Source organism: Pelodiscus sinensis, chromosome 2 (genome assembly GCF_049634645.1).
Source record: "Pelodiscus sinensis isolate JC-2024 chromosome 2, ASM4963464v1, whole genome shotgun sequence".
Taxonomy (NCBI): domain Eukaryota; kingdom Metazoa; phylum Chordata; order Testudines; family Trionychidae; genus Pelodiscus; species Pelodiscus sinensis.
In genome coordinates this window covers 492,859-520,616 of record NC_134712.1, presented here as the reverse complement: position 1 = coordinate 520,616, position 27,758 = coordinate 492,859, and the positions used below count along the sequence as shown (strand labels likewise).

General features: G+C 47.2%; 1 protein-coding gene across 13 annotated transcripts in view; it reads left to right on the top strand.

The window, feature by feature from the left end:
- Positions 1-27,758, top strand: part of IQANK1 (IQ motif and ankyrin repeat containing 1) — a 172,959-nt gene that overhangs the window by 37,027 nt on the left and 108,174 nt on the right. For all 13 annotated transcript variants that reach the window (XM_075919896.1, XM_075919900.1, XM_075919904.1 and 10 more), the window contains one exon: positions 16,632-16,765. In XM_075919896.1, the coding sequence (XP_075776011.1) occupies positions 16,632-16,765 (134 nt within the window). The remainder of the gene's footprint in view (positions 1-16,631; positions 16,766-27,758) is intronic.

Genomic DNA, 27,758 nt, shown 5'->3' with positions numbered 1-27,758 from the left:
CCCTTTTCCAGTCTTCTGGAATCTCCCCTGTCTGCCATGATTTTTCAAAAATCATAGCTAAAGGCTCAGATACCTCCTCTATTAGCTCCTTGAGTATCCTGGGATGCATTTCATCAGGACCTGGTGACTTGCTGACATCTAACTTTTCTAAGTGATTTTTAACTTGTTCTTTGTGTATCCTATCTTCTAAACTTACCCTCTCTCTGCTTGTATTCACTACGTTAGGCAAACCTCCAGACTTCTCGGTGAAGACCGAAACAAAGAAGTCATTGAGCATCTCCGCCATTTCCAAGTTTCCTGTTACTGCTTCTCCCTCTTCACTAAGCAGTGGGCCTACCCTGTCCTTGGTCTTCCTCTTGCTTTTAATGTATTTATAAAAGGTCTTCTTGTTTCCCTTTATGCCTGTAGCTAGTTTGATCTCATTTTGTGCCTTTGCCTTTCTAATCTTGCCCCTGCATTCCCGTGTTGCTTGCCTATATTCATCCTTTGTTATTTGTCCTAGTTTCCATTTTTATACGACTCCTTTTTTATTTTGAGATCATGCAAGATCTCCTTGTTAAGCCAAGCTGGTCTTTTTCCATATTTTCTATCTTTCCTACACGGCGGAATTGTTTGCTTTTGGGCCCTTAACAACGTCCCTTTGAAATACTTCCAACTCTCCTCAGTTGTTTTTCCCTTCAGTCTTGCTTCCCATGGGACCTTACCTACAAGTTCTCTGAGCTTATCAAAATCTGCCTTCCTGAAATCCATTACCTCAATTGTGCTGGTCTCCCTTCTACCTTTCCTTAAGAGCATGAACTCTATTATTTCATGATCACTGTCCCCTATACTGTCTTCCACTTTCAAGTTCTCAACTAGTTCCTCCCTATTTGTTAAAACCAAATCCAGAACAGCTTCTCCTCTGGTAGCTTTTTCAACCTTCTGAAACAGAAAGTTGTCTCCAATGCAGTCCAGAAACTTATTGGATAGCCTGTGCCCCGCTGTGTTAGTTTCCCAACATATGTCTGGATAGTTGAAGTCCCCCATCACCACCAAATCTTGGGCTTTGGATAGTTTTATTAATTGTTTAAAAAAGGCCTCATCCACCTCTTCCACCTGACTAGGTGGCCTGTAGTAGACTCCTAGCATGATATCACCCTCGTTTTTTACCCCTTTTAGCTTAACCCAGAGACTCTCTACACAGCTATCTCCTACGTTCATCTCCACTTCAGTCCAAGTGTGTACATTTTTAATATACAAGGCAACCCCTCCTCCCTTTTTTCCCTGTCTGTCCTTCCTGAGCAAGCCGTACCCTTCTATAGCAACATTCCAATCGTGCATCCCATCCCACCAGGTTTCTGTAATACCAATGATATCATAGTTGTATTTATTGGTTAGCAATTCCAGTTCTTCCTGCTTATTACCCATACTTCTTGCATTTGTATATAGGCATCTAAGATACTGATTTGATCTTGCCTCCCTGTTGTGCCCTGACCCTCCTTTCTCCTTGCCATTATAGGCCGTAGTCCCCCCCCATTTCCAACCGATCTCCCAGTCCCGCACATTCAGGAGATTTGGCAGACCCCACCAATGAGCAATTGGGCTGTTAAAAAGTCTTTTGTGCCCTCAAAAGGGCTGGAGTTTTTATTCAGTCACCCACAGCCAAATTCTCTGGTGGTGGTCCTGACCCAACACCGTTCCAAAGTGCCACAATATAGAAATATCCTCTCTGATAGGGACAGTAAAAAATTTGACATATTCGGCAGAACGGTGTATTCCTCGGCCACATTATTGCTTCGCATTACGAACTATGCCGCCCTTCTGTCGAATCACAATTTTGACAATTATACGAAATTGACTGAACTTATGCAATACCTCCCGGTCTCGAAGATACCACTTTTAAATGCTGTTGTACAAGTGGGCTCTGCATCTGCAAGGGCTGAAATGCAGATGGCCCTAGATGTTGTAGACTCGTCCGCCCATTCCACGGCTACAGCAATTGCTATGAGGAGGTTGTCATGGCTGGCGTCAGCCAGCATCCTGAAAGAACTTCAGAGCAAGGTAGAGGACCTCCTGTTCAAGAAACAAAAGCTCTTTGCTGACAAGACGGATGGGGTCCTCCACTCGGGAAAAGACTCGCTTTCTAACCTCCGCATGCTAGGAATTTATACGCCCCCATACAGTTATAGGCGTTATAACATATACCAAAAGAGGTATGACTACCCATACCACAGGCAGCCACACTGCACCTTCGATCAACCTCATTTGAAGTGATGAACCCAACCTGCTCACGCTTCCAACCAACTGGCTGCAAAGCAGAAAATTTGGTTGAGGGCATGCAGATATCTCACGTGGTCAGCCGGGAACATCATGGCTCTCTCCTCTTTTATCACCACCAAAGGCCATTCTATCGCCAGTGGGTGAATATCACTTCAGATCATTGGGTCCTGGAAATCGTAGCATTCAGTTTCACAATCCTCTTCCTTTCTATACCCCCAACTACCCCACCCACCCTGTCCCTCTTCAGGGACCTTTATCATGAGGACTTGTTAAGGTCCATTGTCTCTTCTCCGTTGGAGCCACAGAGAAGGTACCCAAAGAGTTCAAGGGAAAAGGGTTTTATTCCTGCTACTTCCTCACCCAGAAGAAAATGGGAGGATGGAGACTCATTCTTGACCTTTGAAAGCTAAATCGGCACCTCCTAAGACAACGGTTCAAAATGGTGACTCTGACCACCATAATACTATCGCTAGACAACAGAGATTGGTTTGCGGCCCTCAACCTGCAGGATACTTATTTCCATATCTCTATTTACCCAGAACACAGACGATTCCTTCATTTCATAGTGGGCAAGGAGCATTTCCAGTATCGAGTACTTTCTTTCGGTCTCGCATCCATTCCCAGGGTTTTTTCGAAGACTCTTGCAGTAGTGGAAGTGCATTTGAATTGCAGAAACGTCATGATATTCCCTTACCTCGACGATTGCCTCATAAAAGGCCGATCATGCGAAGAGACATGCCATATGGTTGCGTTAGTGAGGCAGACCCTTGACTCCCTCGGTCTAATTCTCAACTAACCAAAGTCCACGTTGGAACTGTCTCAAACTCTGAACTTTATAGAAGCACAACTCACTTGCATTTTGGCATGAGCTTATTTACCTGTTGAGCGATGCCAGACAATCCAGGATCTAATAGCCACTATAATTCATGCTCCAACTATCTCCGTATTCACTTGCCCACAGCTAATGGGCCACATGGCTGTTACCACGTTCATGGTTCAACACAGAAGATTGCACTTCCTTTGTCTTCAACAGTGGCTGGCATCAGTGTATATCCCGACAAGACACAGTAACCACAAAATAATATCTCCTCTAGTCCACGTTCACAGGTCCCTACAGTGGTGGACCAAACCGAGCAACCTCATGGTGGGTGTGCCATTCCATCGACCTCAACCGTCGACTCAGATAACCATGGACTCCTTCCTCACTGACTGGGGCGCCCATATGGCTGGCATGACAGCGCAAGGCTGATGGTCAACCGCAGAGGCAACTCTGCACATAAAACTTCTCGAGCTCAGAGCAGTCTTCCATGTCTGCAGACACTTCCGAACGCACATCTGGTACAACCACCAAAATACTTACCGACAACATCACAATGATGTATTATGTAAATCGACAAGGCGGAGCACGGTCCTGATCCCTCTGTGCAGAGGCAGCCTGGTTATGGAACTGGTGTATTCATAACGACACCATCCTAATAACATCTTACTTACCTGGCATCAACAATGCTATTGCAGACTCACTAAGCAGGCATTTTGCTCACGACCATGAGTGGGAGATCTGCACCGACATCCTCCAGTTCATCTTCCACCGATGGGGGTGCCCACGAATAGACCTATTAGCCACCTACAACAATGCAAAATGCCACAATTATTGCTCCAGAGTGGGCATTGAGCGGGGATCGTTGGGAGACGCATTTCTGATCTGCTGGGGGACATTCCTACTTTATGTGTTTCCTCCAACTGTGCTTATACCCAGAGTCCTGGAGAAAATCAACACGGACACAGCCCGAGTGATCCTCCTAGACCCCGCCTGGCCATGACAACCATGGTATCCATTTCTTCACCAAATGTCCTTGCAAAAACCTTACCCTCTTCCCCCCTTTGCCAGACTTACTCATCCAGAACCACGGCTCTCTCCTTCATCCAAATCCCAAGAACCTGCACTTGACCGCTTGACTCCTAGCTGGTTCGGAGCATCTGAAGATCTCTGCTTGGAGCAAGTTAAATGCGTCTTGATACACAGTAGAAGGGAGTCTACCCAAACGACTTACCTGGCAAAGTGGCGGAGATTTGCAGCCTGGTGTTACATTCATAGAATCATAGAATACTAGGACTGGAAGGGACCTCGAGAGGTAATCGAGTTCAGTCCCCTGCCCTCATGGCAGAATCAAATACTGTCTAGACCATCCCTGATAGACATTTATCTAACCTACTCTTAAATATCTCCAGAGATGGGGATTCCACAACCTCCCTGGGCAATTTATTCCAGTGTTTGACCACCCTGGATGTTAGGAACTTTTTCCTAATGTCCAACCTAAACCTCTCTTGCTGCAGTTTAAGCCCATTGCTTCTTGTTCTATCCTCAGAGGCCAAGATGAACAAGTTTTCTCCCTCCTCCTTATGACACCCTTTTAGATATCTGAAAACTGCTATCATGTCCCCCCTCAATCTTCTCCTTTCTAAACTAAACAAACCCAATTCCTTCAGCCTTCCCTCATAGGTCATGTTCTCTGGACCTTTAATCATTCTCGTTGATCTTCTCTGGACCCTCTCCAATTTTTCCATATCTTTCTTGAAACGTGTTGCCCAGAACTGGACACAATACTCCAATTGAGACCTAACCAGCGCAGAATAGAGCGGAAGAATGACTTCTCGTGTTTTGCTCACAACACACCTGTTAATACATCCCAGAATCATGTTTGCTTTTTTTACAACAGCATCACACTGCTGACTCGTATTTAACTTGTGGTCCACTATGACCTGTAGATCCCTTTCTACCGTACTCCTTCCCAGACCGTCGCTTCCCATTCTGTATGTGTGAAACTGATTGTTCCTTCCTAAGTGGAGCACTTTGCATTTGTCTTTATTAAACTTCATCCTATTTATCTCAGACCATTTCTCGAATTTGTCCAGATCATTTTGAATTATGACCCTATCCTCCAGAGCAGTCGCAATCCCTCCTAGCTTGATATCATCTGCAAACTTGTCAGCCGACGGTCAGGGCAGTGTGTGCATGTGTATACTATACACTCAAGACTTTAACTGCTGAGACCGGGGTCCCTTGCAGCGGGCAACCTGGAGGAGGTTGACGAGTGCCCCAATTCTGCCAACCGATGGTCAGGGCAGTGAGTGGTATGTGTGTGTATACTATACACCCGAGACTTTAACTGCTGAGACCGGGGTCCCTTAAGACCGGCTGAAGTTCTTTTAAATTGTGCTTGGTTCTATTACAGCAACTGAAGGAGTCAGGTTAAAACTTAAACAGTTACAGGTTTATTTGAGGAAGCTTATAAATCATATGGTTGCAATGGCTATTGTTCTATTTCCTAACTACTAGCAAAATATAGATCTTAAAAATGGTTACAAAGAAGATAAAGATAGAAAAATAGAAATAATGGTACCAAGTATCAGCTTACTCTTTCTATGTGTACACTTAAGACAGAGGACCACATCCAGGTACAATTTTTACCCCCTTCTGTGCCTCTCGACTCCAGCATGTCAGGCCACGGCCAGTCCCTCAATTCCTAGGAAAGACGAAAATACGAGGTGGGCGTCCCCATAGAACCTCGGGAGGTCAAACACCTAACCCGACCAGCAGGTAGAGGGTAGAATGACACTCAAAGTGAGTGTGTGCTGGACCTATCTTTTATACTCATGGGGTCACGTATTTCTCTTTCTTGTCTGTCATGCCAAATGGGGCTGGTCTGTCTTTTGTGAGACCAGTTCTTACAAGGGAGTTGTGAACTTAATTTACACTTCTAAGAGAGAATTGAGATGATTAAATTGGAAGTACTGGACATTCTTTTCTCAGTGGGAAATTCCTCTCCCAGGGACTGTGTGTGTTCGAATCAACATAGGTGCCAGCCGGCCACTTCTTGCAGCCTCGAGGCCAGCTTATTGCCTTAATCACTCTCTCCTCATATCTATGTTTTCAGCTTCTCAGGATCAGATGAGCCAGCATAGACTATGCTGATATTATTGCTCCTTCTCTGCCCTGTATGCTTCAGAGAGGCAAATAAGATGGATGTGATGGGGGGGGGGGAGGGGGTCTGTCTGGCTACAAAACTTAATAAGCGTACTTTCTATACCAATATCTAAATCGTTGATGAAGATATTGAACAGAGCCGGTCCCAAAACAGACCCCTGCAGAACCCCACTTGTTATGCCTTTCCAGCAGGATTGTGCACCATTAATAACTACTCTCTGAGTACGGTTGTCCAGTCAGTTAAGCACCCACCTTATAGTAGCCCAATCTAAGTTGTATTTACCTAGTTGATTGATAAGAATATCATGCAAGACCATATCAAACACCTTACTAAAGTCTAGGTATACCACATTCACTGCTTCTCCCTTATCCACAAGACTTGTTATCCTATTAAAGAAAGCTATCAGATTGGTTTGACATGATTTGTTCTTTACAAATCCATACAAGCTGTTATCTATCACCTTTCCACTTTCCAAGCATTTACAGATGAGTTCCTTAATTACTTGCTCCATTATCTTCTTTGGCACAGAAGTTAAACTAACTGGTCTGTAGTTTCCTGGGTTATTCTTATTTCCCTTTTTATAAATGGGCACAATATTTGCCCTTTTCCCGTCTTCTGGAATCTCTCCTGTCTCCCATGATTTTCCAAAGATGATAACTAAAGACTCAGATACCTCCTCTATCAGCTCCTTGAGTATTCTAGGATGCATTTCATCAGGCCCTGGTGACTTGCAGGCATCTAACTTTTCTAGGTGATTTTTAACTTGTTCTTTTTTTATTTTACCTTCTAAAATTACCCTCTTTCCACTAGCATTCACTATGTTAGGCATTCCTACAGACTTCTCAGTAAAGACCGAAACAAAGAAGTCATTGAGCATCTCTGCCATTTCCAAGTTTCCTGTTACTGTTTCTCCCTCTTCGCTGATCAGTGGGCCTACCCTCTCCTTGGTTTTCCTCTTGCTTCTAATGTATTTCTAAAACATCTTCTTGTTTCCCTTTATTCCCGTAGCTAGTTTGAGCTCATTCTGTGCCTTTGCCTTTCTAATCTTGCCCCTGCACAAGGCCGATTTTTGGCACCAGAGACTCGACTCCATATAACCTTCTCAAGCAGTGATCCCCAACCTTTTGGGGCTGCCGCGTGCATTTGGTGGGTGCACATAAATGCCCCAACGGGTGCCATAGCACCCGCAGGCACCACATTAGGGACCACTGTTCTAGAGCTATGAGCGATTTTCAACACTTGCAAATACTTCCACGAATGTATTTGAGATACGACGGTGAGAATCCTCACAGACAATGTCACCGCCATGTATTACGTGAACCACCAGGGTGGAACTCAATCCCGCTCCCTCTGTGCGGAATCAATCCAATTTTGGAATTGGTGAATTCACCACAGAATAACACCTGTGGCATCCTACTTACCTGGAACTACAAATGTCACCGCGGACTTTCTCAGCAGACACTTCACCATGGAGCACGAATGGGAACTACACGACGCTGTTCTCCACATCCTTTTTCAAGGATGGGGAATTTCCTTAATAGACCTCTTCACAACTCATCGCAACAGAAAGTGCTGCAAGTTCTGTTCCAGGGCCACTGGAATGGACCTCTCCTATATGCCTTTCCTCCTACACCCTCATCCCCAAAGTCCTACACAAAGTAAAGTCAGACAGCACCAGGATCATATTGATAGCCCCAGCGTGGGCATGTCAGCATTGGTTCCCCTTCCTCCATCGCATGTCATCACACAGATTGTTTCTGCTTCCAGTCCTTCCAGACTGCCTCATACAGAACCAAGGCTCTCTGCGACACCCCCAAATTCACACCCTGAAACTTACAGCATGGTTCCTAACTGGCTGAATCCCTCTGAATCTTTATGCTCCACACAGGTCAAACACATCTTCATCCATAGTAGACGACAACAACTAGGGCTACTTACCTTTCCAAATGGCGCAGATTCATCTCCTGGTGCATCACAAAATGAGAACTTCTTAAGTCGACTTCTCTGCCCATTATTCTTGATTATTTACTACACCTGAAACAGACAGAACTGCCATTAGCATCTCTCAGACTCCATTTGGCAGCAATTTCTGCATTCAGACAACCGATCGACTCCACCTCCCTCTTCGCCCACCCAACCGCAAAACGATTTCTCAAGGGCTTTACAAACATAAGCCCACCACGCAATCCCACTCCTCCAGTGTGGAATTTGGACATCATCCTAGAAGCCTTAATGATTCCACCATTCGAACCACTCGCTACCATACCCTTACAATTATTAACTATGAAAATGTTTTTTCTACTCGCCATTACGTCAGCATGCAGGGTCCGTGAGCTATCAGCTATTATGGCAACACCTCCATATACTGTATTCAATAAGGACAGTGTAGTACTCAGACTCCATCCAAAATTCATCCCTAAGATAGCATCCAGTTTTCACCCAGTTTTTCACCCAGTTGTTCTCCCAGTTTTTCACCCAAAACCTCACACCTTCCCACGAGAAACGACTCTCCACACGCTCAACGTTTGAAGAGCTCTGGCTCTTTACATAGACCACACCAGGCCTTTCAGACAGACCGATCATTTAATTGTGTCCCTAGCTGAGAGATCTAAAGGAAAGCCCATATCCTCCCAATGAATTTCCAAGCTCATAACTACTTGTATAACAGAGGCCTACGCTTCTAAGCACATTCCACTCCCCGTTCAACCTCGGGCCCATTCTACAAGAGCTACAGCAACTTTGATGGCCTTTCTCAAGGGCGTCCCCTTGAAAGATATATGCAGAGCGGCCACGTGATCCTCACAGGACACTTTCATTAAACATTATGCCATACTTCAGAGGAGGCATTCGGATTCTGCGGTGGTATCAGCAGTGGTCTCTACAGCAGATAAATAGGGACTCTGTTTTTCCCTCCTTTCGGCTTGGCGAGTACTGCTGCTCAGTCACCAACAGTGGAGCACCCACGGGGACATCCTCAAAGAAGAAAGTGAAGTTACCTCGGTGCAGTAACTGTCATTCTTCGAGAAGGTATCCCCATGGGCACTCCACTACCCTCTCTCCTCCCTGCTTCAGAGTGCATTCTCTTCTTATGATTAACAGATTCCGAGGTGGCCTTGAGGAACTGGTGGGGGCCGGACCGCGCACTCAGGCAAAAGAGCGCAAACACCGCAAGACACCATGGTGCATGCGTGGTCCGGCTGGGTACTGCTTCCAGAAAAATCTCTGCTCTGTGGCGCCGGGGCAAGCCCAGTACCAACAGTGGAGCACTCACAGGGACACCATCTCGAAGAACGACAGTTACTGCACTTCGCTTTCTAGCTAGTTTCAACGTTGGTTACATTTAAAAAAAAAAAAAAGTAGCGGCCGCGGCAGCTTCTCTTCAGCATGCTGGGTTCTCCTGGCTTTAAAAGATACGACTCATGCAGAGACTCGATGCCTACCTCTGATGGCCATGCTTCCTGTGTCAAATGCCACCTAATACGAAACACAAATATACCCACTATCAAAGGCCTAGGGACTATAATTACAATTACTATAGACAACAGCAGAGGCCATATGACAACAGGTCCAAGCAATGTCCTAACAAGAGGAGGATGCAGCAAAACCACTCCTCCACAACTCAATCCACCTCTTACAAACATATGTGAAGTCTTGGTCGGGATCTGAGCAACCATCCCGCAGTTCCAGTGCATTCCAAGGTCACCTTCCATTAGTGCCTAAGACCCTTTTACCAACAATGACCCCAAATTACCACAGACAAATGGATCCTGGAAATTATCAAATTGGGTTATGCAATCCCCTTCATATCCATGCCCCCTATGCAACTGCGTACCCTGTTCCTTTTCAGGGACCCTTCTCACAAGCCGCTATTACAGGCAGAGGTTCAAAAGTTACTCACCTTAGGGGCAATAGAACCCATCCCCAAAGAACACCAAGGGAGAGGGTTCTACTCCAATTATTTCCTTATAGCCAAAAAAACGGGGATGGAGACCGATCCTCGATCTCAGGAAACTCAGCAAATTCATTCGCAACACAAGATTCAGGATAGTGATCCTGGCAACCTGCACTGGACAAAGGGGACTGGTTCTAAGCCCTCAGCCTCCAAGACGCATATTTTCATGTAACTATACACTGATCTCACAGAAGATTTCTCAGATTTGTTGTGGGCCAAGACCACTATCAGTACAGAGTCCTCCCCTTCGGCCTCTCTACAGCCCCTCGAGTATTTTCAAAGATGCTAGCTGTAGTCACGGCTTTCCTCAAAAGGCAAAACGTCATTATCTTCCCTTACATCGACGATTGTCTAATCAAGGGCCCTACCTATCAACAAACTACTATCATAACATGTTACCAGGGAATGTTTTTCCTGACTTTGCATGCTTATCAATATACAAAAATCCACCATACAGCCTACGCAAAAGATAGAATTTAACGGGGCATTACTAGACCCGGTCACAGCAAGAGCCTACCTCCTGCTGCAAAGATTTGAGGCAATCTGTGACCTCGTTCAACAGGTCAAGCAGACTACCTTCTCCACGGTCCGGACATGCCTCCAATTATTGAGACATATGGCTGTCACAACTTTTGTAGTCCTATTCACAAGGCTACACATGAGGTGCCTTCAACATTGGCTTGCAATTAACATCAGCATCCTGGAGCTCAAGGTCATTCACAGGGCTTGCACCCATTTCCTTCCCCTGATAAAGGGCAGAACTATCCGTGTCCTCACGGACAACACATCTTCTATGTTTTATGTCAGTTGGCAGGGGGATGCCTGATCACACTCTCTATGTGCCAAAGCAGTTAGATTTTGGAACTGGTTTACCAGCAACCAAATAACCCCAAAAGCAATGTATATACCAGGACCACAGAACGTGAGAGCTGTGCAGACATTTCGCAGATCAGCATGAGTTGGAGATCAATACCAATATTCTCCTCTCAATCTTCCGCAAATGGGGCTTTCTAACTATAGACCTCTTTGCAACACCTTTCAACTGCAAATGCCACTGATTCTGCTCCCAGGCAGGACTGGGCAAGAGGTCACAAGGGGATGCCTTCACCATTCGCTGGACAGCTCCCTTACTCTACGGCTTTCCACCAATTCCACTTATCTCCAGAGTGATCGACAAGATTTGGTTCGATCGGGCCACAGTAATCTTAATAGCCCCAGCCTGGCCAAGACAATCCTGTTTCCCTTATATCCACTACCTATTGATAGATCAACCTATTCCTCTCCCGGTGGTGCCGAACCTCCTGACGCAGCACCACAGCAGCACATGTCACCTCAACATCAAAACTCTGAAACTCTTGGCTTTTTCATGGTTCCAGAATGAAGAGCTCACCTGTTTGGACAGAGTCAAACAAGTTGTACTAAACAGTCAGTGTCCCTCCACAAGAAGCACCTATCAAAACATGGACACGCTTTCAACAAGGGTGCACGATGCACAATTTGCATCCCTCTACAATCCCTATACCTATCTTACTTGACTACCTTATGGACCTCAGTGACACAGGCCTCTCCATCAGCTCCGTCCGAGTCCACCTAGTGGTGATCCTGGCCTTCTATGATCCAGTAGATGGCTTCTCCCTCTTCGCACATACCATGGTGAAGTGTTTTCTCACAGGCTTACAGAAAATGCATCCAAACCTGCGCCTCCTGGTGCCACCATGGGACCGGAATTTGGTCCTTGACACGTTCACCGGGCCTCCCTTTGAGCCACTATGCCACCACAATACCTATCTATGAAGGTGGCCTTCATACTGGCAATAACATCAGCAAGAAGGGTAGTAAAAATCGCAGCCCTCATGGCTGACCCACCTTTCACTACCTTTACAGGGATAAAGTCATACTCAGACCTCATCCCAAGTTCCTCCCGAAGGTTATATCTGACTTTCACGTAACTGAACCCATTTACTTACCTGCTTATTTCCCTAAACCTCATGCCTCCTCCAAGGAGGCTATATTACATACTTTAGATGCAAGGTGGGCAATTGCATTCTACCTTGATAGAACTAGAGCAACCAGAAAATTGGACAAACTCTTTGTGGCATGGTCAGGACCACACACAGGAACATCTGTTTCAGAACAGCGCCTATCCAAATGGATTGTAGGCTGCATACATGCCACTTATGAACTCACAGCCACCACAGTCTATCAGGGCTCACTCCACACGTGCGATGGCCGCTACGATGGCCTTCCTGAACAATGTACCATTAGTGGACACATCTGTAGGGCAGCCACATGGTTGTCACACCGTACTTTTGCACAGCACTACGCCTTACAGAAGGGGCCAATACCCTCCACCTCAGTAGCAGATGTGGTCCTTCCTTCTTCCACTTAAAAGATTTCAATGCCCATCTCCATCTGGTGGATACTGCTACAGAGTCACCTGAGTGGAGCATCCACAGGGACACCACTCGCTGAAGAAGAAGTTACTAACTAGGTGCAGTAACAATGGTTCTTTGAGATGTGTCCCCCGGTTGGTGCTCCACTACCCTCCCGTCCTTCCCTCTGCTTGGAGTCTCCCATAAGAAGATAAGTGCCAAGATTAGGGCATCCTCAGCAAGGCAGTCCTCAGTGCTCCCTGGCAGTGTTGAGTTGTTGACTCCAGTTCCTAAAGAGATACTGTTGACACCAAATGCAATGCAGGCTTTTTCTATGGCACCAATTTCAGAAACAACTTTTCAGTACCAGCAACACCTGAGGCATATGTGGCCTCAAAGGATCTGTTAAGCTTTTTGGTTCTAGATTTGCTGCTGATTCAGGACAAGTTGTTTCCTGTTTCCCTCCCAGATACATGGGGACTGGCTTCAACAAGCTTGGTACCTACTAATAAATTGCTATCAATGTGTTGGTGTCATCCCGTGGTACTTCTACCATGCTAAGCACTCAATACTGCCCAGGGGGAGCCCTGAATGTTTTTGGCTCTGTCCTCATCTTATTGACAGCTGGTCCTATTCATGTGCCATTCTCTGCCAGGTAGGTAATGCACCATCACAGTGCTGTAATGTGGATCTGTAATCTTATTCTGAGGGCTGTTCCTATACATCAAAATCCTTCTCTACAAGATCTAAAATATTGTCTTAAAGCACAGATTGAGCTCTTGGTATCAAGACCCATGTGTACATAGATTAGCAGAAGTGCTATCATGGGATTGAGTCCCATCCCATCCCAGGAGAAACATTTACCATTCTGGCAAACTTGGTGAGTTCTCCTAGATTCAGGAGCAACTTTTTCTTGATACAAGAATACAACATTTTATGCAAGGTGCTGTCTTTCATCTACCTGAAACAGTTTTGGCACAAGATCACCATGCAAGCACTGGTCCCTTATTGGTACTATTTTCAGTGCCAGTCTCGATGTACAATCACTGTCCAGGTGCTGTTCTCCAGCTGGTATCGTATATGGTTTAAAAATGTAACCCTTCTGCCAGGTAGCGTCAGCAGCTGCCAGGGACGGGTTCAATATCTAGGGTCAGGACAGACTCAGAGTTCAGAGGTGCAGCCACAGAATTCACCTCCCATCCTTAGTGTGGGTGGGGAAGTAAGGTGGCATCTTACTCAATCCGCTGGTCACTTGCCATCCACCTGCTTGCTGCTCTTTGCAACCACCTTGCTGGTCATTTGTCTCACCTCACTGCTGCCACTCTGCTGGCTGCTCATTGCACCTCTCCGTCACTAACCCGCAGGCCGCTCATTACAGCTCTCTGCTGACTGCTCACCTTGCTGCTGCCTCTCATTGTGTGTTCTGCTGGCTTGTGGTGGATTTGGCCAAACCTAGTGATTTCAGCTCTTGGCCCACAGTACAGTCCAACCACATAGAAATTCCAGCATCCACTGGAGTAAATTTAAAATAATAAAAGACTCTTTATGGAGTCTGTTCTAGTTCTATTAGAATGGGAGGAGAAACAGGTTGAACTGGGCATGTAGCCTGGAGGGTAAGCAGCCTACTGATTCAGAGACCTGCACTCCCCAGTTAACTTCACAGAGCTTTGGTAGGGGGCCCTTGTCGATCTGAGGTTCTTTACACTGACAGTCTCTCTCCTTTGATCTGAGTTAAACACAATGGCTACGTCTACATTGGCCCCTATTCCGTAATAGGGATGCTAATGTAACACTTGGGAATAGGCAAATCCGTGGGGGATTTAAATATCCCCCGCGGCATTTGCATTTTCATGGCTGCCGCTTTTTTCCAGCTTGTAGATAAGCTGGAGAAAAGCGCCAGTCTGGACGCGATCATCCGGAAAATAAGCTCTTTTCCGGAGGATCTCTTATTCCTACTTTCTAGCCCCATCCATTCCACCAGAGACCCAGTCTCTTCTAGCGGACCTGGAGCTAAGCTTCCTTCCCACATTGCCCAGGGCCTGGCAAAGTCTGTTACCAGCGGTGCTGAACTTAAGAGAGAGCCTACTAACACACTCCCCGCCCCCCCCATACACTCTCTCACACACCTCCCCATCACATGAACATAAGAACGGTCGTACTGGGTCAGACCAAAGGTCCATCTAGCCCAGTATCCTGTCTGCCGACAGTGGCCAACACCAGGTGCCCCAGAGAGGGTGGACCGAAGACAATGATCAAGCAATTTGTCTCCTGCCATCCCTCTCCAGCCTCTGACAAACAGAGGCCAAGGACACCATTTTATCCCCTGGCTAATAGCCTTTTATGGACCTAACCTCCATGAAATTATCTAGCTTCTCTTTAAACTCTATTATAGTCCTAGCCTTCACAGCCTCCTCTGGCAAGGAGTTCCACAGGTTGACTACATGCTCTGTTTCTGTCTCTCCCCCAGCATTTCCTGTAACACCTCTCACTCCTGCATGTACATTTCAGTTGAAAAGTGGCTGGCAATCTAGTAGGATGCTCATGGAATGAGGGAAATGAGAAACCTGGGTCATGTAATGCTCTGCCTGCCCCATGAGGCATTGCAAACCCTTCCCAAAGCATTCTGCAGCCAGGTGCACACTGGGAGGGTACGTCTACACTAGCTCGTTAGTTCAAGCTAGGTAGGGTAATTAGGGCAAGCGGAGTTGCAAATTAAGCCTGGGATATTTAAATATCCTGGGCTTCATTTGCATGTACCTGGGCTCTGCCGTTTTTAAATCCCCCTTAGTCCGAACTCCGTGCCCGCGGCTACACGCGGCACAGAGTAGGTAGTTCGAATTAAAGATCCTAATTCGAATGAGGAGTAACGGTAGTTTGAATTAGGATCTTTAATTCGAACTACCTACTCTGTGACGCGTGTAGCCGCAGGCATGGAGTTCGGACTAAGGGGGATTTAAAAATGGCGGCGCCCGGGAACATGCAAATGAAGTCTGGGATATTTAAATCCCGGGCTTCATTTGCAACTCTGCTTGCCCTAATTACCCTACCTAGCTCGAACTAACGAGCTAGTGTAGACGTACCCAGAGAGAGATACACAAACAATGGTGGTTTAATTAAAGTGCTTTAATTTAGGGATGTTAAATGATTAACTAGTAAGCATACCAGTAACTATGAGGTTTACTGGTATGCTTACTAGTTAACCCGCCCTTGCCGGTGAACTCTGGCAGCAGCCAGTTGTGCTGAGCTGGCACAGCCCCTGCCACAGAGGAAGTGGCAAGATCCACAGGAATGGCCTGTGGCGGGTTGCGGCAGCTGGCGTCCGAGGCAGAATGCGGGATTGGCGCCCCCGCCTGCACGTCCATCAATGGGGTGATGTCATCATCGGGCACTGTTGAAGGCGGTGCCTTAGGCGACGGCCAAGTCGGCCTATAGCCACGGGCACCCCTGAATACACAAATGTAAATCTTAAGGACATTTTCATTCAAGCTAGTATAATAGATAGTATGGAGCTCTTATACCTATTAAAACAGTACTTCTTATTCATACTGAGTGCTAGCAACATATGGGTGATCAAATTGCACACTGATTAATAATAAGGCTCTTTAAAAATGGGGCTGGAAGCAGAAATGTAATCACAAACTGGTGGAAATTGATATTTTTTTAAAGTATCAGCCTGGGTCCTTAATTAATTACCTCTGGGACATTAAATAATAAAACAGTTATTCCACATTTTATAACAGAGTGTAAGGAAATAGGATTTCATTTGAACAATCCCTCGGTCTGTCTGGAATTTTATGGAGTTCAGAGAAGTTAAAGACAAAAAAGATTTAATTTGTCATATGAATGCACAAATCAGTGTTCTTAGTAACACTGGTGGATGTCCTATCTGTTTTCAGTCTTTCTAAATAGCTGAACCTGGTAAGGTGTATGAGAAGTTTAAATTATTCCTTCCAATGTGCAGTACTTTGCATTTGTGAGCACTGAATTCTGTCTGTGATTTTACTGTCTCATATCCACATTGGGTTGCAGTTTATCTTCATTCATTCTCTATGTACCACACAGAACTGAACTACAAAGAAAAGGCTGTGCTAACGCTGCAGTGTGCTTTCCGTCGCATCCTAGCATGTAGAGAGAGGGACAAGCGCCTGAGAGAGCAGAGAGAATACACAGAGTTAATGGAACGCCTACAGAGAGAGGTAAGAAATAAGTAAGTTTAATTGGAAATATAGAGAGGGTATTTACAAGATTGATAACTGCACCAACATAGCAAAAGGATGTGTATGTTCAGGCGTTAGTTCTGTTTTGAGGCACAGAGGCCAGCACCTTCTTGACATTCATTTTTATTTTCAAAAATATTTATGAAGTCAATTTTGAGAGAACCTATGCACCATAACCTTCCAGTATGGGAAGAAGCTTCTAGGATTATGAGAGAAGATACTAGAGAAGGGATTCTAAATATTTTTTCTCTGCTGTCTTTAATATATTTATTTTCTCTATTTTTTTTTCAACCATGTCTCTATTTTAAAGATTCACTTTACTATCTGGGATCCTCCCCTTTTCCCTTTGTTCAAGTATTTGTAACCTAACTATCACTTTCTATTGTAAAAATTATATTTTAAATATTGGAAAAGTCTGTAATTTTTACAACAGAAAATGGGTTAAATATGATTGGAGGGACCATCAGTGGTGAAATTGGAAAATAATAAGTGGTGCCAACATCCTAGGCTCTGCCTTCATCCTATGCTGTCTACTTGTGATGCCAAAATGAACTGCCACTCAGTGTATATTGTGCAGATCTGCAGTAAAATGATTATGCCTCTTCTTTCCTGCATGCTTTAATCAGCATTGAACTAATTAAAGTTAATAATAAATTGTCATCATGATGCTTTTTTGTTAATGCCACATGGAGATGAACAAACCAGATTACATCTCTTAGAGCTATTGTATTTTGAGTGCTTGCTCATGTCAGTTCCAAGCAGGTGTATGCATACCCCATGCACAGTTGCTGGAAGGTTTTTCCTCTCATGTTATCCTTAGGGTCAGCTCTGGAGCCCCCTAGAGTCATGCCTTCATAGCACCATATAGAGGGTCCTGCCAACCCTGCCTCTTCAGTTCCTTCTTACTGCCCATGAGAGTAATGGAACAGTGGTTCTTCTTCGAGTGGTCCCCGTGGGTGCTCCACTCCAGGTGTCGGGTTCCGTCCCGGCGCCGCTGGTCGGAAAGTTTTCCATAGCTGTAGCCGGGCCGGACCGCGCATGCGCGAGCGCAGCGCGCGGCGTTCGCGCCTTTGCAACGGTCCGGCCCCCGCTTGTCAGTTCCTCTCAGCCGCCCGTGGTCGCTGGCGGAACGCCGCTTCTCTCCTCACAGGAACGTCCTAAAAAAAAAAAAAAAAAAAGAGAAAGAAGAAGTAAACAGATAGAAATAGTTAGTCGAATTGGATAATAATACTAAAAAAAAAAAAAAAAGGATAAAAGAAGAAGAAGAAAAATTATGCCTGGGTCACCAGGTTTTAAGCGGTGTCTACACTGCAAGGAAGCCATGCCCGCATCTGACGGGCATGAAGCCTGTGTAAGATGTCTGGGAGAGGCACATGTACCCCAAAAATGTGCTCACTGCGCAAAATTAACTCCCAGGGCGCGCAGAGAAAGGGATATGCGTTTAAAACTCCTTCTCTGCGATAAGGCACTACAGCCTTCTGAACAGCAGTTCTCAGAAGCTCCCGGAGGGCAAGGTAATAGATCAAGGTCTCCACTGGCAACGGGAACGAAAAAGAAAAGGGCTTCCCCTACGCGCTCCCTCCCGCCTCCTTCAATGTCCCGCGTTCCTCAGGGACATAAGCAAGGGGCCTCCGGGGCCGCAAGACAGCCGGAGAGGTCGCATAAGCCGCAGGCGGCAACATCAAGCCGCACGTCATCGGCACCGGCTCTGCGCCCCGCTGACAGCGCCAATGACTCGCAGCGCGCGGCACCGCTGCAAGGGCTGGAGCCGCGGCAGTCTGCCCAGCCGCAAACCCGAGCGGCACCGCAAATGGCTGCATTAAGCCAGGGCAAGCCAGCACAGGGTCTGGCACCGGACGCAGCCCTGACAGACGGCACCGGGGAGTTTAGTGAACGGGGCCGGCAGAGCGCCCCCCACTGTGCTGAGTCGGCACCGGCGAATCAGCCTATTGTTACAGCCGCACCGGAGGAGCAGCTGACCACGGTGCCGGGCAGGGCAGCAGAACAGCATGACAGTGCAGTCTCACTTATTCCTCCCTCTGCCAATAATGCTTTACCAACACAAAGGAGGGAGACTCCTCCTACCTCTGCAGTCCCCACTAAGGCTGCTAGGAAGTCATCAATGAGGCATTCAATTTCACCCTCACTTGAGCCTTCAATCTCTCCTTCTCATTCACCAGGGATTAGGCATAACCAACCAATGTCTCCGCGATGGAGATCAAGGTCTCGTTATTCTGATCATCGCGAACGGTATCATCATTATCATCGGGAATCGTCATACAGATCCCGTTCACCAAGTTTTTCCCCCCCGAGATCCTATCATAGGGGGTATGCCAGTAGATACTCCTCGCGGAGGTCATCTCCTGATCACCCTGAATATAGACGCAATCGCTCATCTTGCGAATATGAAAGACCTCACTATCGTTCTCGGCACTGCTGTTGCCATACTTCTCATGAAGCGCGACAATTGTCACCAATTCAAGACTGGAAGGGGGCGTCACCTCGACAGCAGAACCGCTCGCCTTCAGTACAACTATCTGAGCCTGAGGAAGGACAGATATCGGATACGGACGATCAACTGCGGACTGCGTCCCAAAAAGATATGTCGTCATCTTATCCTGACGATGCAGTGTTTGAAGGGGACCCATCTCCCCCAGATGACACAAAGGACTTTCAAGAGCTTTTTAAGAGAGTGGCCCAGTCTCAAGATGTGCAGATACTAGACACTCCAACGAAACAATTTAAGCTCTGGAGAAACTTAAACCCTAAGCAACAATCTAAAGTTGCCCTTCCTATGGACGAGGCTATTCTCCAATCGGCAGCAGCGATTTGGCATACTCCGGCTTCGACTCCACCAACTTCGAAACCGGCGGAGAAGCGCTACTTTATAGCATCTAAAGACTCAGAATTTCTGTTTACTCATCCGCAGCCAAACTCTTTGGTTGTTGACGCAGCTCTCCAAAGGGCTAAGAACCCACAGCTAAAAAATGCGGGGGTTGATAAAGAGGCAAAGAAACTGGATGCCTTTGGCCGGAAGGTTTATACATCGGCCACGCTGCTCCTTCGCATAGCGAATTATACAGCTCTCCTGGCGAATCACAGCTTCGATAGTATAGCGAAGCTTACTGAGCTATCCCAGAGATCATCAGAGGCGGACAGGGAACTGCTCCGATCTATCCTCAAGGAGGGCTATGCATGTTCAAAGGCTAACCTCCAGATAGCTATGGACATAGCTGATACGGCAGCGCGGGGAGTAGCAACAGCGGTGTCAATGAGGCGCTCTTCCTGGCTCGCCACGGCGGCGGTGCCTAAGGAGCTGCACTCCAAGGTAGAGGACCTTCCCTTTGATAAGGTAAAGTTGTTTTCAGAAAAAACAGACGAGGTCCTTCATACGGGGAAAGACTCAAGAACAACGCTTCGTACACTCGGCATGTACGCACCACCATTCCGTCGCCGGCGTTATTTCCCATACCAGAGACGGTATGATTATCAGTCTCGGAGGCAGCAAAATCGCCCTTTCAATCAATCGCAATCAAGACAGCGCCCTCAACGAAGGCGTCCACCACCACTACCTAGAATGTCGGGCACGCCTGCCTCAAAACAGCAAGTTTGACTCCCTGGTCGAGGGCAAGCGCACACTACCAATCACTCTGGCAAAACCCATTTTCCACCTCCGCTTACGACCTTATTATCACCAATGGGTCGAAATAACATCGGACAAATGGGTTCTGGAAGTCATAAACAGCGGTTTCACCATTCCCTTCGTCTCCATCCTCCCCACCACCCCACCTTCCCCGTCCCTTTTCAGGGACCCATCTCACAAAAATCTCTTGCAACAGGAAGCTCATCACCTCCTGGATATCGGAGCAATAGAGAGGGTCCCCGATCAGTTCAGGGGAAGAGGGTTCTATTCCAGATACTTTCTAACGGAAAAGAAAACGGGGGGTTGGAGACCCATTCTCGATTTAAGAGGTTTGAATCGTTATCTTCGCAAACAGCGTTTCAAAATGGTGACCCTGAATTCTATAATACCATCCCTCGATCCCAACGATTGGATCACTGCCCTCGATTTACAAGATGCGTATTTTCACATCACAATACATCCCGCTCTCAGACGTTTTCTGCGATTTGTGATAGGCCACGAACATTTCCAATATCGGGTTCTACCGTTCGGGCTTGCGTCAGCTCCCAGAGCGTTTTCAAAAACCCTGGCTGTTGTAGCTGCGCATCTGCGTCGGTTACAGGTGATAATATACCCGTACCTGGACGACTGCTTGATAAAAGCTGCCACACAGCGAGAGGCATCACAGATGGTGGCGACAGTCGAGCAAACGTTCGAATCACTCGGCCTCCTTCTCAACAAGCAAAAATCGACACTTGTCCCAACTCAATTCATAAAATTTATAGGGATAAACCTAGATTCGCGTATGGCGAGAGCTTATCTACCTCAAGAAAGGTTCCATGTAATCAAGGATCTGGTTACTATACTCACAAGGAACATGACCGTATCGGTACACAATTGCCTTCGTCTCCTGGGACATATGGCAGCAGCCACTACAGTAGTCCCTCATGCGCGCCTCCACTTGAGGAGTCTCCAACATTGGCTGTCCACGGTTTATGTCCCCGTGAGACACGACATTCAAAAACTAGTGTGGTTACCTCCGCATGTTCAGAGATCGCTGCAGTGGTGGACAAAAGAGCAAAACCTCCTGCCGGGAGTTCCATTCCATCGACAACAACCAACGGTGCAGATAACATCGGATGCCTCGCTCATAGGCTGGGGGGCCCACATGGACAGCGAATGAATCCAGGGCAAATGGTCGCTCAGTGAGAGGCATCTGCACATAAATTTGTTGGAACTTCGAGCGATTTTCTACGCATGCAAACATTTTCTTCCTCAGATCAAAGGTCTCACAGTAAGGATATTGACGGACAATGTAGCTGCGATGTATTATGTCAACAGGCAGGGAGGAGCACGATCACGCTCCCTATGCGCCGAAGCAGTACGGTGTTGGAACTGGTGCATACAGAACAGCGTAACCATAACAGCATCATACTTACCTGGCACCGCCAATGTAATTGCAGACTCCCTCAGCAGGCAATTCCCCACGGACCACGAGTGGGAAGTAAGGACAGACATACTATCTGCGATATTTCGAAGATGGGGTACCCCACTGGTAGATCTATTCGCAACAGGAAGTGTCGCCTATATTGCACGAGGGCAGGACTCAGCAAAGGCTCTCTAGGCGATGCACTTCTGATCAGATGGAAGAAGGCACTTCTGTACGCGTTTCCTCCCACGCCACTTATCTCCAGGACACTGGAGAAAATCAGATTAGAGGCGGCGATGGTCATTTTGCTAGCGCCAGCATGGCCCAGACAAGCCTGGTATCCATTCTTACACAGGATGTCGATTCAGCCACCTTATCCTCTTCCTCTCCATCAAGACCTCCTTACGCAGGAACGAGGTGCGCTAGTACACCCCAGGCTGCAGCCGTTGCATCTGACGGCGTGGCTTCTCAGTGGTTGAAAGGAGACGAAAATCTGTGCTCTGAAGAGGTCAAGACAGTACTTCTTCACAGTAGGAAGGAGTCTACGCGGAATACGTACCTGGCAAAGTGGCGAAGATTTTCTGACTGGTGCACTCAGAACGACATGCACCCCCTATCATCCCCTCTACAGAATGTTTTGGACTACATCCTTTATTTACGGAACTCAGGTCTTACACTATCATCTCTAAGAGTGCACATGGCAGCCATCAGTGCTTTTCACCATCCAGTAGAAGGTTCCGCGCTCTTCTCCCACGTGATTACAAAGAGGTTTTTGAAAGGACTCCAAAACTTATATCCGCCACGAAGCGCACCCTCCCCGTCTTGGAATCTCGATTTAGTGTTGGATACCATTATGTACCCACCTTTCGAACCCTTGATATCGGTTTCGCTACATTATTTAACGATGAAAATAGTCTTCCTACTTGCGATTACATCGGCAAGACGGGTAGGGGAACTGGGGGCGCTGATGGCAAGCCCTCCCTTTACGATTTTTTCCAAAGACACAGTAACGCTCCGATTACACCCGGACTTTATTCCCAAAGTCTGTTCTTCTTTCCACATTAATGAGCCTATCGTTCTCCCGACTTTTTATCCCAAACCTCATTCCTCCAGTAGAGACGCTCTGTTCCACACACTCGACGTCCGACGCGCGCTGTCTTTCTATATAGACAGAACACGCCAATGGCGACGAACTGACAGGTTATTGGTATCCCTGGCACCTAGATCGAAAGGCAAGGCACTTTCCACTCAGCGCATTGCAAAATTAATTACGCTCTGCATTACGGAATGTCACTCAATTAGAAACAAACCTCTTCCTTCTTTGCCTCGGGCTCACTCCACACGAGCTGTAGCGACTTCCACCGCCTTCGCAAGGGGAGTTCCCCGGCGGATATCTGCCGTGCGGCTACTTGGGCTTCTAGTGTAACTTTCACACGTCATTATGCCATAACGAAGAGATGGGCTTCAGACGCTGCGGTAGCCTCAGCGGTACTGTCCACGGTAGAAAATAATTGACCCGGAGCGCGTTCTGGGTTACTGCTTTGTACTTACCTGGAGTGGAGCACCCACGGGGACCACTCGAAGAAGAAGTTACTCACCCTGTGTAGTAACGATGGTTCTTCGAGATGTGTCCCCGTGGGTGCTCCACGCCCCACCCTCCTCCCCGCTCCGGGTCTCTTTGTTTTGTCTTCCAGGGACCGAGCGGTGAGAGGAACTGACAAGCGGGGGCCGGATCGTTGCAAAGGCGCGAACGCCGCGCGCTGCGCTCGCGCATGCGCGGTCCGGCCCGGCTACGGCTATGGAAAACTTTCCGACCAGCGGCGCTGGGACGGGACCCAACACCTGGAGTGGAGCACCCACGGGGACACATCTCGAAGAACCATTGTTACTACACAGGGTGAGTAACTTCTTCTTCTCTCTTGCTTTGGCAAGTGATTCTCTAGTGGACTCTTTTCTTTTTTCTTGTAAATAGTATTAATGACTCAGTCTCCAGGGTTTAAACTGTGAGGCTTGCCAAAACCCTATGTCTAGGGGTGATTCCCATAGGTTATGTGTGAAATGACTAGGAGAATCCCATTGAAAAAATTGCTGCAAGATTTGCAGGTGATTGTTCCAGAACAAAAAAGGAGAGGGACCAGAGAGTAAAACTCCTCCTGATGAAGGCAGTTCTTTGGGATAAGTGACTGTCTGGAGTATGTGGGTGTTTGTGTTTGGGGGTTCTGGGCTTGTGTTTGTTGGTTTGGAGTTTTGAGTGCTGAGCTGTTTGTTTGTTTGTTTGTTTGTTTGAAAGGCCATGTGCTCAGGCTGGCAGTTGGAAGCTGTGAGCCAATTTGAAATCTAAAACTCTCTGCTCTTTGGTCGAGCCATAGTCAGAGGGAGGAGCTATCAGGAAGGCCAGAGCTTTATAAACCTGGCTAGTAAGCGACGAGGGCGATTGCCATCAGGAAGGAGTTTTGAGAGGGGAGTTTAGAGGGGGTGCTTAGAGGGCGCTAGTTACTTCTGACCTTCTTTAAATGTAAAACTTTTATAATAAACTATATCCCAAATATTTAAATAAAAACCCCATCTATAATCAAATTTATACATAGGAGAAAATGCAGACAGAAGCCCAGCAGCAGAGTCGGGGCTATCCTGTTTATTGCATCGAGTGTAACATGTATGATTACCTGCCCTGTGGGCGGGTGGCATATGTGTACACCTGGTGCAAGGAGCTCCTGACCCTCAGAGACCGAGTTCGGGCTTTGGAGGCCAGGGTGCCTGAACTGGAGGAGCTAAGGGAGGCAGAGAGATATATTGATGATCCGGGACACTGTAGTACCGTCCCACCTCCAGTCTGACAGCCCCAGCACTGTTAAGGAGGATGAAAGGCTCAGGGGAAGAGAGCAGTCAACGAGAGCAGAGGGAAACCATCCCATAGTTGGGACCCTCCTTCCAGAGGATATGGTATCCTCTCTCACTGAGGATACCTCTCTGGGGGAGGGAACATCAGTTGTTAGGAAGAGGCAGGTGTTAGTAGTGGGTGATTCAATCTATAGAAACATAGATAGTTGGGTTTGTGATGACCAGGAGAACCGTATGGTGACTTGCCTACCCGGTGCAAAGGTTGTGGATCTCTCAAGGCATCTAGACTTATGTGTAGGGCTGGGGAGGAGCCGGTGGTCGTGGTACATGTAGGTACCAATGACGTAGGGAAGGGTCGGAGAAATGTCCTGGAGGCCAAATTTAGGTTGCTAGGAAAGAAACTGAAATCCAGTACCTCTATGGTGGCATTCTCAGAAATGCTTCCTGTTCCATGCACAGGGCCAGGTAGGCAGGCAGAACTCAGAATCTCAATGCGTGGATGAGACAATGGTTTAGGGAGGAGGGGTTTAGATTTATTAGGAACTGGGGACCCTTTTGGGATAGGGGGAGCCTATACAGGAAGGATGGGCTCCATGTAAACCAAGGTGGATCCAGACTGCTGGCACTAAACATTAAAAAGGCTGTATAGCAGTTTTTAAACTAAGAGATGGGGGAAAGCCGATTGGTGCGGTGGAGCACGTGGATCGGATAGAGACTTCTCTTAGAGAAGAGTAGATTGATGGAGATTCTCTAGGTTTTAGTCAGAGCGGAGGGGAGATGATAAAGTATGAGCCAGATCACACAAGAAACAATCACATATACAAGAATCTAATACATCAGAGAAGGGCAGACAAATAAACAATGGCAACTTTTTAAAGTGCTTCTACACAATTGTTAGAAGTCTAACTAATAAGATAGGTGAACTAGAATACCTTGTATTAAAGGAGGAGATTGACATAATAAACATCACAGAAATCTGGTGGAATGAGGACAATCTGTTGGACACAATCATACTGGGATATAAAATATATCGGAAGAATAGAATAGGTCGTGTGGGTGGCGGAGTGGCACTATGTGTGAAAGATAATGTAGAATCAAATGAAGTAAAAATCTTACATGAATCAACATGTTCCATAGAATCACTATGGATAGTCATTCCATGCCCTAAAAAGAGTATAGCAATAGGGATATATTATCGATCACCTGCCTAGGACAGTGATAGTGATGTTGAAATGTTGAGATTAGAGAGGCTATCAAAATAAAAAACTTAATAATAATAGGAGATTTCAATTATCCCCATATTGACTGGGTACATGTCACCTCAGGATGAGATGCAGAGATAAAATTTCTTGATGCCTTAAATGACTGCTTCTTGGAGCAGCTGGTACAGGAACCCACAAGGGGAGAGGCAATTCTTGATATAGTAATGAGTGGAGCGCAGGATCTGGTCCAGGAGGTAACTATTACAGGACCACTTGGGAATAGTGGCCATAATTTAATAACATTTAACATTCCTGTGGTGGGAAGAACACCTCAGCAGTCTAACACTCTGGCATTTAATTTAAAAAAGGGGAATTATGCAAAAATGAAGAGGCGAGTTAAACAGAAATTAAAAGGTACAGTGGCTAAAGTAAAATCTCTGCAAGCTGCATGGAAACTTTTCAGAGACACCATAATAGAGGCCCAACTTAAATGTATACCCCAAATTAAAAAACATAGTAAGAGACCTAAAAAAGAGTCACTGTGGCTTAACAACAATGTAAAAGAAGCAGTGAGAGATTTTGAGGAACAGCTAGCCCAAAACTCAAAAAGTAATAGCAAAATGTTTTTTAAGTACATTAGAAGCAGGAAGCCTGCTAAAAAACCAGTGGGGCCCCTGGACGATCGAAATACAAAAGGAGTAATCAAGGACGATAAAGCCATTATGGTGAGACTAAATGATTTCTTTGCTTCAGTCTTCACAGCTGAGGATATTAGGGAGATTCCCAAACTTGCACTGTCCTTTGTGGGTGATGAATCTGAAGAACTGTCCCAGATTGAAGGGTCATTAGAGGAGGTTTTGGAACAAATTGAAAAACTTAACAGTAATGTCAGGGGGCCGCCCCTCCCTCGGGGCGGGCCACCCGCCTCCCAGGCATAGTTCACTCTTCCCCGACCTCGTTTCAAAAGTCCACTGCCCCTGTGTTACGGGAACTACGGCCCTCTGGCATAGTCCGAAGGTGTCCAGGCTCTGCGGCCTAGTCCTTCAGCCGAGCCCCCACTCGTCGGGGGTCAGGGAAGGAGGGGTAGGGGGGCTCCGGGCCCTCCCTCTCCATCGGGGCCCCGACCCAGGGCCCTAGCAGTGGCAGGTAGCTCCCACCACTGGCTCGGCGGGGGTTCCTCCCTGCAAGGTGCCGAGCCCTCAGGGGCTTCTCCAGCTCCCTGCCCTGGGTCGCTTTCTACCCCTTTCCCCCGGCCTGTAGCGGTCTCATCAGTTGGCGTGAGTCAGGTGGCTGTCGCGGCACTTCCCGAGTCGGGGTCGGGGTTGGGGGTGGCCGGTCTCGTGCCTGGGTCACGGGGGGTCGGCCGGCGGCTACGTCGTTGGGGTCGAGCCCAGCTTGGGCCTGGCGGCGGTAGGTCCAGCAGGCCTAGCGACTCCCTCTCTGGCGGTCCGGTCTGCGCCGCGGGCATTTGGGCACTAGCTCCAGCTCTGGCTGCAGTCTGCCCCCTCTGAGCAGGCTGGCAGACTTTTATGCCTTGGCTCCCCTGGGAGCATGCCCAGAAGGGTTGCATGGGTGGGGCCCTCTCCGCCCCCGGCACCAGGTGGTTTCCCTGGTATTGAGTGTGGGGCGGGGCCGCCCCATCACAAGTAACAAATCACCAGGACCGGATGGCATTCACCCAAGGGTTGTGAAAGAACTCAAATGTGAAATTACGGGACTATTAACTGTGGTTTGTAACCTATCCTTTAAATCAGTTTCTGTACCCAAGGACCGGAAGACAGCTAACGTAACGCCAATATTTAAAAAGGGCTCTAGAAGCAACACGGGCAATTGACCAGTAAGTCTAACGTTAATACCGGGCAAATTAGTTGAAATGAT